The 19,474-nt window shown below is 39.9% G+C and overlaps 1 protein-coding gene across 3 annotated transcripts in view; it reads right to left on the bottom strand.

Annotated features, from left to right (window-relative positions):
* Positions 1-19,474, bottom strand: part of CNKSR3 (CNKSR family member 3) — a 60,078-nt gene that overhangs the window by 25,286 nt on the left and 15,318 nt on the right. For all 3 annotated transcript variants that reach the window (XM_035899817.1, XM_009644288.2, XM_035899816.1), the window contains exon 2: positions 2,741-2,904. In XM_035899817.1, coding sequence (XP_035755710.1) covers positions 2,741-2,904 — 164 coding nt within the window. The remainder of the gene's footprint in view (positions 1-2,740; positions 2,905-19,474) is intronic.

Here is a 19,474-nt window from a genome sequence, read left to right on the forward strand (position 1 = left end):
TTGGCTGAGAAAGCTTTTTTTCTTGATCCCTGCTCCTTCTTTTGTGGTCTTGCATGAGTTTTAAAAAAAAAAAAAAAAAAAAAAATTATGTACGTTTGTTCCCTCTTTCCCCAAATACTTCAGTCAACTAAGAAATGCCTTCCTCCCATCCCTTTTCTCCCCCAAGCAAATATTGTCATTGACAAAAAAATGGAGGCACTCAAGTTGATGATTTTTACCCCCTCTGGGGAATTCAATTTCTTTAATATGTCCTCTAAATTCCTTAAGTCTTCAACACCTGTCCAGAGAAGTCTATCAGACCAGCTCAAGAGCAACAGAAATGCGTGCTCACAGGAAACCTTCACTTTTTATCCCTGTCCACACTCTCCTGCTGCCTCTTCAGCTGCAGCTTTGTTGCACATGTAGACACTGCTATGAGGAAATGAGAGAACACAGCCTCATCACCAAAGCAGCAAAGAAAGATGCATTCATTTCTCTTCCAGCTATACTGGTTCTAGAGTTCATTTGCAGACATTTTTTCAGCTTGGCAATGTAGCTGCCAAAGAGGGCTCTATCCCTATAAAATCTGAAAAGGGGGGGATATATATATATATATGTGTGTATTTGGTGTCCTTTTTCAAGGAAAGAGCTTCCTTCACACTGTATTTTTACAACTGATCTACTGAGGCTGGAAAAAAAGTCTGTATGCTCAATGCTCAAAAAGAGTTATTGCAGGAGAAAGATGTTCCAGAGACAGCTGCTTCACTGCCTTTAGAGCTGCAAGCGTTCTTGTGGCGTGAGGGGACCAAGGCACTGATCTGAAGGAAGCTCAGTTGGAAAACTGCCAAGGCAAAAAAAACTAGATAAAAAGGTAAATTCTCCATGAGAACTCCAGAACCACCGAAACCCCTTCTCAGCCCTTTCCTCCCCCTTGCCAAGAGCAAGAATTTTAAAAGCCTGATCTCAGGCTGGGCCAGCCAATGTCACATTTCCACAGTGTGAGCTAGAAGTGGGGTGTGGAAAAGAAAAAAATCCTTAAAAATTGTTCCTTTGCTTTTTAATTCAAGGCTCCAAAAGTTAGGGAAATGTCATCATGCACACACACAAGACATCCACTAAATGACGCCAATACAGACCCACTTTCAAAGAACTAATACAGGTGGAATATGGAAACCTTTATTCTCTCACACAAAAAGAGACAGCAAAATAAAAGATTGGCTGTCACTAGAACTCTAGACCTCAAAACACACCATTCCCTCAGGAACAAAAATCAACAGTGATTTTGCACAGCAATCTCAAAAACTCAAGGGAAGGGGCATCAAGGAGGTGACAAACGGCAGACCTAAAACACAGGAATTCTTCCTCCACCTCTTAAAAGAGAACAAGGACATTTCAGCTGCAATATGTGAACTCTGCCTAATGCATTAACTTGAGCTGCATTTCACAAAGGATTTACAGAAACGAGTCTGAGGTCAAAACTTTTGTCTACAAAGGAAATTAGAAGGAAATTGTAGGAGATAAAACACAGCTTTAGGTTCTGGCAGTCATCCAGCTTTGTTCATTTTATTCTAATATTTTAAAAAGCATGAGGAAAAAAGTGCCTTTGGGGGCTGCCACATCCATCACTTCAGTCAGGACTCTATACAGCACAGTACACTTACTAACTCACCAAACCCCTTCACTTGCCCGACAGATTATCCCTTCCCACAACATGACTTGCATTTCCGGCTAATTATGTTCTATTAGATTTTCAAGTTAAATGTTAAAAATTTTTGACAGATCAAACACTGAAGAGGAAATAAAATGTTTTTCAACTATAAAGCAACTCTTAGGGAAACATTTCAGATTGTATGAAGTGATTTCATTAAATACACTTCTTTCAGTACAGGCTATCCAATTTCTCCCTGGTTATGGAGTATGAAAGATCCCTGTAGCACCTCTCTGCAGCAAATAAAGACTTTCCATTTTAAGAAGAGTATCCTCAGTGCTGCAAGTTTTGTCTAATGAAAGGAAGGTGAGCCAGTCCTGGCTGAGGAATGATCGGGCAGCCTTTTCCACCCTTCTCCCTGGTTTAATCATATATACCTCCAGCACTCATTTGCTGTGTTACATCAAACACATCTTCAAGACCATGTCCAAACTACAGCTTTTAAATAAAGCCTGCACTAGCAAAACAATCCGAAATACATTTGTTCTTTTCAGAGTGTGTTTGTTTTAAAAGTATCTGTGCAGCTATATATCAGAAGACAGAAGAACAGCTTAAGTTCCGAATCCAATGAGACTTCAACTCAACTGTAACTGAGTTAGCAAAACATCCCTCATTTCAACCTTTTTTTCACTTTGCATGTAGACTACAGAAATTCCCCAAACCCCTTTCAACTGACGTGAGGAACCATTAGCAGCTGTTATTTCAACAGTACACCTTCTATCTTCTATGACAAATTCAGTCTACTCAATAGCAATTTTAATCACTCTGTTCACTAACAGGAGCTACAAGATCTAACAATGCTACTCAGACAACTTCTTTCTTTAGAAGTGCAACCAAATGAATTAGCATTGCCTCTTACCAGGGAAAAAGTTAAGAAGCTATTAACACAAAGTTTGTGAGAATTAAACAAATTCTTACTGTTTTCTTTTACCTTTATGTGTAACAGAAAGCAAGAGACATGGGTATTCTGGTTTTATCAAGACTTGCCTTAATTAATCACCCAAAACAGCACTGTAAGAAATTCTTTGCATGCCCGTTCACCACTTAACTAACCAGAGCACACAGGAGATCCACAGCCTCTAGAACCAGTTCCTGGTGTCCAATCCGTGAGATACCCAAGTCTTCAAGGTCCTGATGAGAAATCTGTAACAGCTGTTCACCATTTATCTTCTCCCGTTCAAACTTATGGACATACTGCTGCAGGCAATCATCCAGGCCTACCAAAACACAAGAGAGAGAAGGGGATGCAGTTATAAATTTCTGTCTTTTCTTTCCCTTCCCCCCAATTAAAAAAAAAAAAACACAACAAAAAGAAACCCTGCAAAAGACACAAACTGCAAGTTCATACAATATGTGATGCAATGCCAAATCATGAAAGCAAGTTGCAGTGTGACTGTAGTTGTACCACAGGGGCATAGGAACAGAGCACACAGGTTATGTGGGTCTTTGGGTCACCTAAGTCAATGCACGACCCACCTGCTCCTTGTGGATCAAGCTCAGCAGGTAAGAATGTCCCTTTGGTGTCTGCCAAAGCAAAGCTATCAGGGGCCATGCATAGACTCAGTTATCAGGGTTAACCCAAATCCCTGAACACCAACCAAATCAACAACAACAAAAAAAACTGACCAAAAAAAAAAAAAAAAAAAAAGAAAAACACAAACACAAGAACAAAGATCTTGCCTAAAGCCTGGTTAAACAAGCAAACAAACAAAACCACAAAAACCCACAGTTCCCCATCCACTTCTATATAAAAGGGCTGAATGAACGATGAGAGGAAAATGGAACAATCAAAGGCAAAGCAATCAAAATTATGTTTCACTCAAGTCTTATTATTCCCTTGATTTATGAGACCCTGAAGCTTCCTGAACCAGCCATTCCTTCCCCTTGCTAAGGATTAATGGCACACACCAATAAGAAATCTAATTCACTTTTGTATTTAATGAAGTGTTTTTAAAACAGAGTACTTTGTCCCAGCAATATCCTCCAAATCCTCACTTTACCTTGTGATTCTATGGTCCTGTTTCTCTAAAGTATTTTGCCAGTGATTACAGAACAGATTTCTGGTTTTCCTTCTATTTTATTTAACTGAACTTCATGTGTTAATCCTGTTTTCTTGTGTACTCTCCTCATTTCCTCTGTTCTTAATGATCCTTTGAGAGGTAACAATCCGGGGAAAAAAAATTTGGATGGATGAGTTGTTTTAAAGGTGGTGCAGTGCTCTTAATCACTTCAACATATTAGCTAGACCAAACAGAACAGAACCAATTAGATCTTTTTTTGTAGAAATATACCACGTTCACTGAAATGACACAGGCGAAAATTCAGGCTACACATTCGACATTAATTTGTATCATTCACAATAGCTACATTGTTTGATCCTTCAGTTTAAAAAAAAAAAATTGAACTTTTAGCTGTATAAAGGATGTTTATCCACTATGCTGGCTCAAAAGGAAGCCATTGAGATGGACAGGATGTCGAACGCTGGAGATGAGAAACACAAACAGCAGCCTGAGCTACAAGGAAACAAGAGCCAGAAGACCAGCACTCAGTTCCACTCCAGTTCCAGTAGCAGCCTGGAAAACAAGCACTCCCAGCACACTCTACTGCCAAGAAACATTTGAGACAAATCACAAGGGGGGTTCCAGGAGTCACATGAAACATACTCATTTCATAACAGCAGTGTGAGCATTCACTGCTGCCTTGCAGTGTCTGGTCATAGCAGATTTGTAGCTTATGGACTCTCAAAGGCACAGGCTTACTTAACACGCATCACTTGCCTTTATAATGCTCGCGCAGAAATTAATAAGGACAGACACCCTGGCACTTAACAGTCACCCCTTTACATGACTCGGGCAAGCTTAATTATTGCAGTACATCAAAATCCGGCTGAACAAGCTTGATTCCTCCACGTGCAGAGCTACTAGCATGCACAGCTTGATTTTTAAGCATAATTATGAATGGGAAAACCCACATGCAAGATGAGCAGTCTCCCAGGGCTACAGTTGTTTGGGGTGCACTCTTGTTTCCTCCCATCTGTCTTGGCAAGGCCACATAAATTTTGAAAATTGAGCCCAGTGTTCTCTTTCCCACAGGCACCAAATTCTCCCTTAGGCTATACAAACTCTTTTCCCAGGAAAAATAATAAAAAGATCTGGCCTTCATTGTTTAACAATTTATTTTTTCAAAACAAATTCTCAACTGAGGCTGACATACAGTGCACATATTTGGCATTCCCAATTTTTAATGCTGTCTTGCAGACCACTGTTTCCCATCATTTGCCATTGTAAGCCCATAGTTTTCATCACAAATTACACAAACACCTAAAATAAAACCCTGTATTCAGAATGCAATGAAGTTTTTATTTTTTTTTAAGTTTTTTGGATGCAGCATTGCTTTTGCCTACTCTCCTTTCGGTGGGCTGACTCAACTTCCTAGATCTTCATTCTATGCTAAAACGTGAGACTCACGAATGTATATAACCCCTCCAAGAAATACAACTATGGCTTTCAGCTTGCCTGTGCTTTTTTTTTTTTAAATCTACGCTTGCCTGTTCTTGAAGGCCTATTTTAACTTGAACTGCAACCTCTAAAACATATTTTAATAAGAGTCCTTAAAAACAGTACTTCTACAATCACACTGTACGACTATATTTTATAAAATAAAATATTACAAAATCACACAAATGTTAATTCAAAACAGTCAACACAGAGGCACAGCCACTCAGCTAGAAATGTATTTAAGATTAAGTGACCAAAACTATGCAAAGTAGGAAGTGAAGACAGACCCACATGCTCATGCCAAGCATTCATGAATGGTTTAAGATGAGCTTACTAACGTTAGCATTGTTATTATTTTTACTAAGAAACATATGTAAAAATCTTAAATATTTTAATTGAGATTGCCACCACATTTATAGCCCATTGTTTAATTTTCCATCATATGAATGAAATGTTCAAACATCATATGCAAACCAAAAAAATTCCTATTTCTCCAAGAGGAAAAGGAGAAGGGAGGAAAAAAAGGACTTACAAATCAGTTCAGCAAAATAAATAAATAATATTTAAGCCAAGTTTAAGAAGTCAGCATTGGAATGCCACTGGTATTCTAAATGAATTGCTCATTTTTTCCTTCTTCCAAACATCTCTGTTCTTGCCACGTATTTTGTCTGTGAACTTGAGCCTCATGTAGACTTGGTATTGCCCACTAGCAAAGTCTAGGTATTTCTGAGAAACTTAGATTAATTAAAAAACTATAAAAAGCAGCCTACATGACTCAGAAAGATGCTTTCTTATATGCCAGGTCATTTTCAACGGTGCAATATAAGCAGGTTCAAGCAAGAAAATAGTTTTCCCTATTTCTGAAAAAATACAACTGACATTGGAAAAGATATCCATATTTACCTCCTTTACTCACTAAAAAGCCCTTCCGAAATTTAATCTATTTATCTTATGCTCAATGTGTGTTCAAAAAGCATTTGCCTCAATTGCATGTGAGAAATCTTTATATTATTCCTTGCACATACATCAAAACCATGTGTGAAAGGTAACATCCTTCCTATTTACCTAATTGTTAGAGAATGAGGGAAGACGGAAATAGAAATAGCAATTGCAGAACGTTACCCAAGTTTTACACCAAGAGTAGCAGTGGTTTTGGGGGGAGGGAGGGAGAGAGAGATTAGTCTAGTTAGTGTTATTCATATTGTGAAAACCCTTCTGAGGAACTCCAGTGTAACTTGAACAAAATTCCCTCCAAAATTTTGGCAGGTGTAGAGACATGCAATAGATCCTAAGACCTGTCTAGACTTTTCTGTCTAAAATAACCTTCCACCACCACTAAAAGCACCCCAGAAGATATTCAATACCTTGCATTCATGCAAAAACATTAGGACAGGGCTTACACTTACAGATTTGCACTGATACCAACCTCAGTCTGTTTCCATGATTAAGAAAGTTATTTTGAATAAGAATTGAGGGAAAAACACAACTTTGAGGGAGTTAAGGGGGAGACTTGGGTCTAAGCCATAACTATCAGTTTACTATTCAAAGAGAATTAACATTTCTACTGTTGATAGATGTCAGCCATTCAGCAACGCATATCTGACTCCCAAAGTACTAGAGACGTGTGTTTTTGTAAGTAGAGTTGTTAAGTAGTTTCATGGGGTTTGCTCAACTTCTGTGCTGGACATTACCAAATAATTTACCTACCATAACGTAATAAAAACAGTTAACTAATATATTATGGCCACGGCTGACTCACCACCTCTTCTTTCCTCCCACCATCCCACCCTTCTTCACTCTCTTCTCTTGTGAGACCACAGCGTCTATATACCCCAACATGGGGGGAGCAAGGAAGGGGAAGAAGAGCACGAACCACTTGAACAGAGGAAGAGCTCCTAAATACAAGACCTTCTCCTTCACATAGCACTACCACAGGGATCATTGCTCACGGTCTCAAGGAAACACAGCCTTATTATTAAAAACATGTAACTCATATCTTCTCTGTTGGGTGGCCCTAACAAACTGGTCGCACCTGGTGTCTGAGGGTAACACCAAGGTTCAACTACAACCCTCAGCCCATTGAGGGACTCCCTTGGACCTTGGATAGCTGGCTAGGTGGGACTGCCGAAGTCTTTTTTGCCTCATCACTTTAAGAAACACATGTTTAAATGTTGTAAGAATCTGACCTTCCCACCTAAGAAAGTCACTCTTATTCTGGTCTCCCCTTCAGGGTCTATTCAGTTGCCACTTTTAGTCTCCAAAGACTCCTTGCACACACCAACTTCAATCCATCCTCCCAAGCTTTGAAAGATCATCAATTCTAGGAGAATCTTTGACACACCCCATGGTACATGCCATTATACTATCATTTATATTCCACATCATTTTATAACTGTTATTGCGATAGCTTCCTCCCTTCATTTCCTCCATCTCTTTCCAGGACTGGAAGAAATTAATACAAGAAAAAGCAGGAGGAAATGAACAAGAGAAAAGAGCTACTTCATAAGCAGGTGAAACAGAAGGCAAATGAAAGTAAGAAAAAAGGGTCTGCAAGACAGCTGTGAAATGTTGGAGCGGCTCAGTAGGACAGGTGCAGAGCGAAAAGGAACAAATTGAAAAGTTCAAGGAGAAAGAAAACAAACACACAGCTTTGGTTAATATAGAACACAGTGGGAAGGTTGTTCCATTGTAACTCCACGGATGCCATTCTCCTCCTGCAATATTACAGACAGAGCCAGGGATGACTTTAACAAAGGAATTCAAGGTCCTTTAAAAGCATGATAAAAAAAATAAATCTAGAGCAGTCAGTGGAAACTTAATTCAGTAATAATTAGAGTGTAGGTATGAACAGACTTTCTAGGACCCACACGCCTGATTGTTTCCTAGCTATCATAATTGTTTTAGCATTTATCTTTCCATAAGTTTTCAAAAACAAAAGTTAGTTATCATCTGGTGTGAGCCACTTATAGGTGCCAGAAAAGAGCTCAAAGGCCTTAGTTTGCCAAGAAAAAATAAAAGTCTTCAAGAGATCTTTGAATTACTCTCTAGTGTACAAAGGTAAAAATACCTCCTCGTTCAATTTTTTAACCCAAGTAGTTTCACAATCATAACACTGCCACCATCTGAAGTATCAATCACTTAGGAAAAAAAAAACACCCATGGAATTGAAGAGCAAGAGCTGCTTATTATCAGCATCACAAAACGTCTCCTGCATAAACCAGCTTGTTCATAAAATAAGTTCTCATTGGAAGCAAGTCTTCCACATTTCTGGTCAATTGCCTGCATCGTAACCAAGCAGGCACAGCCTGTTGCCTCACCAGGCATTAGGTCTAGCTTTGCTGAGGACAGGCATTGCCTAGAAGAGCCAGAATAGTACAGAAGTTTCTTGTCTGTCCCCCCCTTCATATAGGGATGGAACCAGACAAATTAGTGGCCTCTGCCTGCCAGCCGGGATGCAAAGGGCAGCTCTGTCATGAAGGTCACAGCAGGACAGATGGAAAGGGCGAAGCCTTCAACTTCGATAATGAGTGCTTTACTGTCCCCTCTGTAATCCCCTCTGACTGACAGTTGCCTTTCGCAACATGTTCCTATTTTCAGTATTTCCAACTAACACATTTAGCCTGGAAAAACAGACTACATACACATGAGTTCACACTACCTCAAAATAAATCCTTTCATTCCATTCAAATCCATCCATAAATCCCTTAGCTTCTTTTGAATGCAAAACTGAAAGCTTTGCCTTTTATTAAAAGAACTGGTAGGTAAATTTAGGTTGTAAACTATCCTGACCAGAAAGGCTATGGAGACCCTGTTTAACCTTTAGTCGCTCCATATAGATGCAACCTCAGACTGACAGGCCTTCCGCTGAGCTATACTTTTTACCAGTCCTCCCTACAAAGCCACTGATTGAGGCCATTCCAGCAGTACCCATTATTATGCTCCAGACTGTAAATTTGAGGACAACTATAAGCTATGACACTTCACAGGGTAAATCATGAAATGTGTTAAGGAAGAGTCAAAATAGCTTTTGTCCATGCTTGCTGAACCCTTCCAAAACTCTAGCAGGTTTGCAAAGCAAGACTTCTCTCTACAAAAGCCAGAAAAATCCACTCAGATTTCCCTCACAGTTTTTTTTTTTTTCAGGAAACCAAGCACAGATGGAGTAAGAGTGGAGTCTCTACAGAAGAAAATGTAGGGAGAGGAAGGACACAATAGAGGCCTATAAAGCCAGAAGTGGCACAGAAGAACAGAAAAAGCACTGATTACACATTGCCTCTTCCAATACAGGAATTAGTGAAAGCCATTGAAGCTAGCACGTAACAGGTCCAAACAAGCAATAAGAGTGATTCTTCACACGGTAGTATGCAATGAGTGTTCAACATCCATATGGGTTCAGGGAAAGGTGAACAGGTTCACGAGAGAAAGTGCCACAGAAGTCACGCCTGACTCTGAAAGAGTCAAACAGAACTGGCTGAAGGCTTGAGAAAGTCTACAGGAGGAAACGCACAATCTGTCATCTTTCCTATGATCCTCCTTAACATTATTTTTTTTGACAAACATTCAGGGTAGGATGCTCAGCTGGATGGCTGACAGGGCACAGGACTTCCACAGCTGTGACATACACAGCACCAAAATGTTGATGGCAGCTTCCTTTTGCTTACTTTTATCTTAAGACTTAAGAAAATTGTTCTCTCTTCACTGCAGTAAATACTAACACCAATAGTAGCTTTCTGATCTCTTCACTACAGAAAGCTACTATTGGTGTTAGTATTTACTGCAATAGTGACACAAGATTTTCCCCAAAATGCGAAAACTCTATATATAGAGAAATAGAAGGGAAAGGGGGGGAGTGGGGTGATGGTAGAGGAAAAGGCTAAACACTAATACTGAATCATGACATCAATTTAAGCCAAAGGTATAATGAAACCTTTCACAGACTAGGTAAAAAAAAAAAAAAAAGAAAGAAAAAAAAAAAAAAAGAAAAACAACCTCACCACAACACAGCAGAAATAGATCCTAGTAATGCTAGGAAATAGATCACAGTGAATCATACAGCTGCTCTTGTGGGTTGTAATCCAGCCTGAGATATTAACAGTGAGTGGGAAATCACAAGAGTGAATTAATTTAGAAATCATACCTTAAGCTGACAATGACTGAACTTGCATCAGGACAGCAAAAATATATTTTACATGAGTGAATGGTAGCATACAATAAACCGAGATAAAAGTAATTCTATAATAAATGAAGTTAGTGGTATTTAATTCCAAAAGCATTTCAGCTAAAACTCAAAAAGTTGAGTTTTCTTTCTCTTTAATAGCTCTTTTTCAGGGAGCTCAGGAAGAAATTGGGATAGGGGAAGAAAAACCTATTTCTACTGTTTTCCATAGGGGGTTTCTTACTATGACATAGGTTTAAGGCTTCAAATTAAAGGCAAAATTAAAATGCTGTGCTCTAGAAACTGAAAAGTGAATTGTGCTGGCATGCCACATTTCTTAAAAAAAAAATACAAAACAAAAAAACCCAAAAAACCAAAAAAAAAACCAGGTAACAGCATAATGAAATACAGGTTTAACTAGAAAAAATCTCTTTTATAAAAGAGATACAAGAATGAAGACATAGCCCAATCATACTTTACTACACTGTAAAACATATCACTAAACCACAACCACAGAGAAACAGAAATTAAAGTCTTTTTTGTTTTGACAGGGCATTCCCTCTAGAAATTAAGGAGTGTACCAGGAAACAAACAAACAAAATTATATTCTATTCCATTCCCACCGATTTGAAGGCAGGTGGGTCAGAATACACATACAGTTATGTCTTTCACCAGCAGAGCTGGACTGGACACCTGTGCCCAGCTGCAGGCCCCTGCTGCATGTAGTAGGCCATAACCGAGTGAGGCTTTGTCGCCCTCACGCTTGCTGATGTCACCCACTTCCCCAAGAGAACGCGATTGACTCCATTTCTGTTTATTAGGCCATTAAGTATCATTTGGTTTCTGAGGCTGAAATTTTGACTCACCTGAAAGTAAGAGGGAAGAGATGAGAGACGGCCTTGTTCAGCACTCACCACTCAGCCCCAGGCAGCCAGACTCCGCAGTGCCACCCCAAATACTCATCTGAGGAAAAGGGGTTTCCAAGAAGGGAGAACAGGAACCACAAGCAAGGGCTCATATTAAAAGACCTCAAACACCCAGCAGTTTGATATCTTGTTGGCAGCATTTCAGCTGTAACTCTTTGCTAATCCCAGCCATCACCAGAACAGGACTGCTGACCAGAGGAAGATGAAGGATGAATAGAAGAAGAAAACTGATGCACATCCTGCTGACTTTGGTGTACGTTCTCTGTCTGCATCATGGATTAAGTTCCATGTGATGAAGTAGCTTCACACAATACAACACTCATGCTTTGGTTTTCACTTAAGAATCAACTATATCACTCACTGTCCAGCTATGCTGGGCGAAAGAAATCTTTCTCTGTGCTTTAACAGATTTTATTTGGCAAACTAAATGAGATGGAAGTGGAGCATATCCATATGTCTGCAGATAGACCTGGCACTCTAAGTTTCAACAGCACATGCAGTGAAAGCCAACATTCAGCGAATGCATGCAAAACACATTAGAACAGAGAACACACCTGCCCTAGGCAGACAAGACCAAATAGCTTCCTAGCCAATACCACAAGATGCCTTCAGGGATGCTGCTGACAACATCCTCCCCGACTTCACAGTAAAAATGATATCCCACTTGTGTCAAGATGCAACTCGCATTCATCCCCTGGGTATACTGCAGCATGAGCAAGGTGACACGAACCAAATAAAATGACAGTATACCGTAGCTGTAATGGGGCACTTTTATTTAATCAACATTTATTGTTCAACTAGCACCTAAGAACTACTATAAACTCTAAACTGAGACAAGAAAACACCTCTTGGCCCAATATACTAATACATGCAAAGGTGTTCCTATGTGTCCGTTGGTTGCATTTAAAATAGCTGTAATTAAACAGGTTTAGAATGGCTCTCCATTGACACAGAAGCACTTCCAGCAAGTATGACACAGATCTTATTATTCTTTTTCACCCTAAGTTTTTATCATTACCTCTAGCAATCAACTTATCCCCCCCCAAAAAAAAAAATTATTTTAAACCCACAGAGCTTGGCACTGCATACTGCAGTAATCTACTGCAATCACAGAAAAATTCACATTTAATTGTTACTAAAAAAGATTGCTCTTGAACTAATTCATTCAAACTCTTCTGACAGCCACCATGTCCAGTGAACATACCCTACTGTTTGTCACAACCCAATAAAATCATTTTGCTTGTGAAGACATGAGTGACAGTGTCAGCAAATACAGAGCTTTTAGCATGGTAAAAGAACAGTCACTCAATGTGACTTTAAAGTCACATGCACGCATTAGGGGAGGCAAGAGTGATGACTAAATGGCTGTGGTAAGAGAGAGATGCAACAGGATTTAAAATGTCTAAAACCACTGCCAGCTCCTTCCTTCACCCTAGAAAATTCTCTTCTGTCTTTTGTTGCTTGCAACTGATGTCTGTGACTAAGCAAAAGGTGTCGCTTAAACAGGGCATCAACAGAAGTTAGTTACTTTAGTACACCAGCATGGAGTAGCTTCATTAAATCCACTCCAGCAATGAGCGTAGAACTGTTCCACATACATCAGGATAAATTAATGTGTCCTACAGGCTATCAGTGACATAAAGCATCATCCTCACATACGGTGTCAAAACTCTGACAATGAAACTTTCACCAAAGTTTAAATGTGGAGATTCTGTTCCACCCTGGAACTTGAAAATCTCACTCCTCTGGGAAACAACTTCTGAGCATCCAAATGCAGATGCCTCAAAAAAACACTAAGTCTTCCTCCAGCAGGAAACAAAAGCAAGTGGCAAAATCAAAAGTGAAAACTGGAGAAAGCCAGGTGATTCCAGTATTTCATTTTCTCACCCCACAGAGGCTTTTTCTTCATACTAAGTACACTTTGGGATGTGCTGGCCAACACGTTTTAAATTATACTCAGGAATTTGCAACTTCTGTAGTCAAGGTAGTCTGTTTTTCTGTTCGTTCCATTGATGCAAATAACAGTTTTGCCAGGAATGAAAGCAGAGTGGTATCTGGCCACTGAAAGCTGCAGTTGGGAAGAATCTACAGACAAGACCTGTGTCCCTCCCTCCATACAGCGCTAGGGTTTGTAGGGAATCAATCCACTTCACCATGTGCCTTCTCCTGTACAAAGCATATGGGACAACTACCTCAAAAAGAAGCCACCCATGGGCACACCATAGCATTTGTCTATTCTGCAGCTAGGTGGCAACAAGAACTGAGGTAGGAGACCAATTGCCATTTCATCTTCTGGCTGGTCCAACACCCTGACTCACTCTCTCAGTAAGGAGGCCACACGCAGGGGGACAACATGATGTCAGAACATTCACTTCATTGGATCCCAGATGGCACAGAGAGCTGCATAGTTGGTTACTGCCAACTCACTTTTACCCAAAACTGAGGTAAAGCTCCCCTGCACCACCAGAGACTTGTTCCAGCGACTTAACATCAGCATCTTGACAGGAGAAGGCAAGCTGCATGGATGCCTTTGCTTCAGCCACTGCAATAGGACCGTTATAAGCTCAACATCAGCTTCAGCTAATACAGTGGGCTGTAAATTGGGTAAAGATGTAGGGGGACACAAACTGGTCTGCCATCTGTGCTGTGGAATTACCACAGAGGGTGAGGGTAGCAAGTTGCAGGGGGATAGGGGATAAACAGCAGAAAGTGGCACAACTATACCCAGCAGAGCTCATCTGCCAGAGCCCTGACCTGTACCTCAAGAGACCCCCCATGCTGCTCCTCACTGGACCAGCTGCGGACCCCACTTACAGAGAGGTGTATTTCCTCACACCCATTAACAGCTCCAAAAAGAAGCCTGAAAGAAATCTTATTTCTGCTAATAGTTACAGATGTTTTCACTAAATCAATGCAACCACAGAGAAATATGTTTCCCAGAATTTTCCAACTCGCATAACCATGCTGAATTTGTTGGGTTGTTTCTTTTTTATACTATTCTGACACACACTTTTTACAGGAGAACTTTTACTCAAAACAAGTCTTTAAAACACTTTACCATTTCGCTTACAGAAGTATAATAGCACTGAACCTAAAATAGTCTCAGTGCTAGCTGTGGAGTCACCCACAAGATTATGGGAACCAGATTTTTTTTTTTTAAAGGAAACAACTTAATTTCATTTTATTGTTCTAGTGAGATACACATTGTAGCTTAATCCATAGCAGGAATATGGACTCATTTAAGTCCCCAGAGGCAAAAACTCTGGAAGGTGTGGAAATCACAGAATTAGGACACAGTCTGTATGTCATGTTGTATGGCTGAAGACCATCTCTCTAGTCTCATTCTTCCCATCATCCATCCCACTCCTCTCCCCAACATCTCTGATCTGCTTCTTTCTCACCTGCACTATATTACCACCCCCTTGCCAGAAAACCTTCCAGATCCTATCCATGGCAAAAGTGGTGACAGAGCGCCAAACTAGAGGTGATGAGGGGCCGCATCAGATGCTCTGGCTGTGTCTGAACATCTTCTGGGAGGCACACCAGTGCACCAGAGGAACACTGCAAATAGCAGGCTGGACAAGCTGTGTGTTGTAGACCAATGTACATCATCCTTGAGACACTAGCACACAGCCTGGCAGCAAATGACACCACACAAGGCACAGGTTTTGGGAAATATACCATGTAGGTGCCATATAGAAGGAACGAGAGAGATGTCACAGGACTGTATTTGGCACCATGGACTTAACGAATATAAGAAGGCACTTTAATGACTGATGGGATGTTGGACAAGAGGCAGTGAACGCCACAAAACACAGAGGACAGCAAGGCATACAGTGGGATGTGGGATGAAGCACAGCTACAAGGTATAGCTGACAATCCTATTTGCCCCTCTAAGTATTTTGGGGTGGGGTGTGTAAAGATGGGACATAGATGGAGATGGTCTCTGGACTGTCAGTACCTGACATAACAACAACAAGGTCCCTCCTACATGACACTGATACATATCCCCAGATACAAAATATTCAAGACATTCCAAGGGCATTTACTGCTTAAATGGTCAAAACTGGCTACACTGTATCACATCAGTGTCCCAGGTTGCTGGTCAGGCTGGTCTTCTGGGACCCACATGTTACTACCCTCAGTCATTTTGTATAATATTGCTTAAACTGAAGCAGCATTTCACTTCCTACCAAGGGGCATGTCCTTTGGCAGCTTGCACCCCATCCCTCAACTCCTTGCTCCAGTTTTCCAAGAAGCAGATGTATGTAGTTAAAACTTATCAAGAGGCAGCTCCCTATCACTGTACTTTTCTAGCTCACCTAACTTCATTATTACTATACTTTAAAGTAATTCACAACCAAATTTAAAAACAGTTTTCACAACAGCAACAGACATGGGAGCACTCCTGAACAATCTAATGAGCCATTCCCCTTATAAAGTCTTGTAATTTCAATTGTAATGTTAATGCAGTCACAGTAACACACAGTTTACATCAGCACCATCACAAGATGAAACTTCAAGGTGTCAAAAATTCAAAGCTGTCTGAACAAGGAAATGTTTCTGCTTCACAGAGAATTAACCTCAGTAAAATGCAGCCACCTGTATTTCCACCTATATTATCTTTTGCCTGCTGACACTTCAAAGCAATGCTTCTTCAGTTCATTATGCTCATGCATTTAACAATTCTTTTTGTCTACATGGCATCACTGATTTCTTATGTATAGTTAATTTTTCCTCGTACTGAGTTTTTTCTACACTACTTTTCTTTTAAAGAACAATATTACTTTCAAAACTTGTTTTAGAAAAGTATCTTTTTCTTTGTATGTTAACTTTTTCCATTAGGGTTGGCTTTCATACAAAACAAATTAATCAGTAATCAATTAAAAAAAAAAAAACAAAAAAAAACAAAAAAACCCAACACTATTCCCATGAAAAAAAAAGTTAAGCACAAATTCAACAGCTGAAAGGACAGGTAGAGAAAGGCAGCCCTTACAAGAGGCAAAACCAAGCAGATACCACCTAAAAACTGACAAGCCACCCATGGAGAAAACATGTGAAGTTAACCCAGCAGCTGATTCATCTTGTAAGGACCGTATTTCTCCGTCATCCCAAATACTACTACTCCCAATTTCAGTTATATCAAACTTCACATAAGTCACATCTACAGCTGTACAGTAACCAAGGGGGAGGATTCTCTAAATTGGACTTTAAATAAGGCTAAATAGTTAACATGTGTGAAAGTGATAAACTAACCATTCAACAGCTCTGCTTCTAAGAGAGCGTTATGCAAACAAACTTAAGGCTTTGAGTTCTGTATTTGCAAAACAGATGCACAAAGGGATGAAAATCCCATAAATGGTTTGCATTCTTAATGTCTGACAATTTAGTCCTTGGGGAGCACGCTACATGTGTACGTGTGTGTATGTGGGAGGTTGCATGCAATCTTTTACAATGAGGCCCTGATCCTGAACATTACTTTAAGCACCAAAAATAACCTAATGTTCTGCTGCTGCATAAAGAGCAGCAATCACAGTGTCACCTATTAACTTTTGCATCACTATGATAGGTTTGTGTTCCTGCTCCCCATCAACTCCAGTTGCTCTTCCTCACCCTTCTTGGTTGCTCTTTTTATAAACAAACAAACCAACCCCACAGATACTTCTTGTACATTTGATGATTCAGAGCATACCGCAGTTTCCTGAATGTAGACCCTGCTTTAGCTACCCCAAGTACATAATCACAAAGATATGATTCTTCAGCTGGACACTAATAGGAGATACCTGTTAACAGTAAAATCATACAGACAAAACTCTTCAACATGACATCCCTAGCCTGGGTTATAAAGACACATGAGAAACTGCAAGAGCAGGGGAGGGATGATTGCCCTTACTCTTAACGTAGCAGTTAGTTACAAAGAATTAACTCAATCCAGAAGTCTCTGCAACAGGTGAAAAACAGGCTAGAAACAAACGGATGCAAATATTGTCCTACAAACAGTGGGTGCAGTAATTTTTGCACCTGTTTTTTAAATCCAGTATGCTCCCCTCCCCAATTTCTATTTCTAGGGTGACCTAGACATTCATTTCTTATCTGTCTACTACTTACTGCTCCTCTATTTACCTTTCAAATATCATTAAGTTTTTTTTTTTAAAAAAAGGCAAGTATCCCGTTGGCGCTCAGAGGTTTTATGCTGTCTACACCAGCTATTACAAACTTCAGTGTTTTTCGCAAATCAGTATGAAGAGTAGAAATAATGAGAAGTAGTAAATGCAAGGTTTCATGTGAAACCGAGTGCCTTATGTAGCTCCATGACTAACATTACACTTGAAGAGAAGAATGGGTTAAAAAGAAGAACTAAATTATTCTTCATGAGCACCGTAAAATTCTCAAAGCTTTGCTGGTCCTTGAAATACAGATTTGGAAGAAGCCTAGCCCACTTTATTCTAACAAATACTTATCTTGTCTTCAACATAATTTTCCAGAGCAAAGCTGAAATATGATGTGCTCTCTTCTTCTCCCAATCTTTCAAAGGAGTTGTAAGTACCTTAATCTCAGAATGGACTTACTAGAGCCATTAATTCAAAATATGTTAAAGGTTACAAAATTCCTTTAAAAATTTACAATTTTTTTTTCTCTCCCCTCTCTCTCTCCTATCTTTAAAATCTGCATAATTTTTGTAAAAGCACCATCTGATGAGTATAGACACTGTATGATACCAAAAGGCATGGAAACTTAGAAGGAGCAGCTTGCCCACTAATAAAAAGATATTACATTTGATCCAGAAATTATATAAATTCTACTCAAATACAGTTATTTGTTTATTTTGATCAACTTAAAGCTGCCTGAGCAGCCTCTCTCCTGGATGAATACCTTATCTCAAGTATTACAAAGCCTTATTTCCAAGATACCTTAAGAGATCAAATACCCTCTCTTCCACCTGCAGCTTATTTCCACAGCTTGGACTTCTGCAAATTGATCTGCCGCATGGTTAGTACTGTGTAGCAATCTCCAGCTAGTGATCAAGTTTTCAAACTTCCAAATCATGAGAAATTGCTCAGTGTGCCCAGGGATGTATTTGGAAACATAAATTCAGTGTGCTACTTTGTAAGGGGAGAGAGAACATGCAACCAGGTTGACCTTCTTCAACCCCTGAGAGTACTCCTATTTGTTAACAATGCGGCGATGGACTTTTAAGATGGTGATTTATGGAAGCCTGTTTGATCACTGTTCATCTTTGTTCTTAACTTACAGCCGCTGTACCGACCTTATTTACACCTAAGTTAATCATTAGGACTTACAGTGGCAAACACCAGGGGAAGGTAAGGAGTGGGGAGGGAAAGGGAAACTGCTACTGAAAGGACGGCACCATCCCCATGTACTCTCTACCAAAACTTCCAGAGAACCCGCCAACTCCGGTGGTGCCCTCTACACAAGTAACATAAGAAGAAAGCTGTGAAGTACCAACTTATTTCCAAACTGTCACCACAAAGGCTACCAGGCACTCCTGTCTTCTGTTTACCATTAGCTGGAAAAGAATGAGGGCTCCCCACCCAAGGACTAATGCAATTCATCAAAACATTTGCTGCTCTTTGTCCCTTCTAAAACCATCATCTTTACGGGGGGGGGGCGTGGAAGACCAAAATCCTCTCAAAACTGTTATAAAACAACTGGGAGACAGTGAGGCTGCTCCTACCCAAGTAAGACCAACGTGACAAAATACCACCTGGGAAAGAAAATCACGTAACAGGAAAATACCATAAATAAAGAGAAATATAGCCACAAGAGGAAAGATGAAGAGAAATTACTTTTGCCATTTTCCATTTGAGACATTCACCCAACAGAGACCATTTAACTGACCTTTAAACAGTCACACTGCTTCAACTACAGTAAGTACACAATTTTTTTGTATTATTTTCTTATCTCAGTGTTTATTTCAAATTGACAGAAGTAGCAGTATCTCAAAAGCAAGCAATCCACAGAAGAGCATTAGGGGCATATAATAAACAAGGTAACATAGAAGTCTTCTTACCTCCAAGTTACTCACCCTAGACATCCCATCCTGCTCACATGAAATAAAACACACATTTGTTTTACCCCCAACATTTTCAATTCTAATAGATATAAAACTGTCATCAACCTCTTGGTCTGCAGACACTAAACTTGAACTGCTATTCCCCCCTCACGTACACACACACTAATCCTGCTG

Source organism: Egretta garzetta, unplaced genomic scaffold (assembly GCF_000687185.1).
Source record: "Egretta garzetta isolate BGI_Z169 unplaced genomic scaffold, ASM68718v1 scaffold397, whole genome shotgun sequence".
NCBI classification, from domain to species: domain Eukaryota; kingdom Metazoa; phylum Chordata; class Aves; order Pelecaniformes; family Ardeidae; genus Egretta; species Egretta garzetta.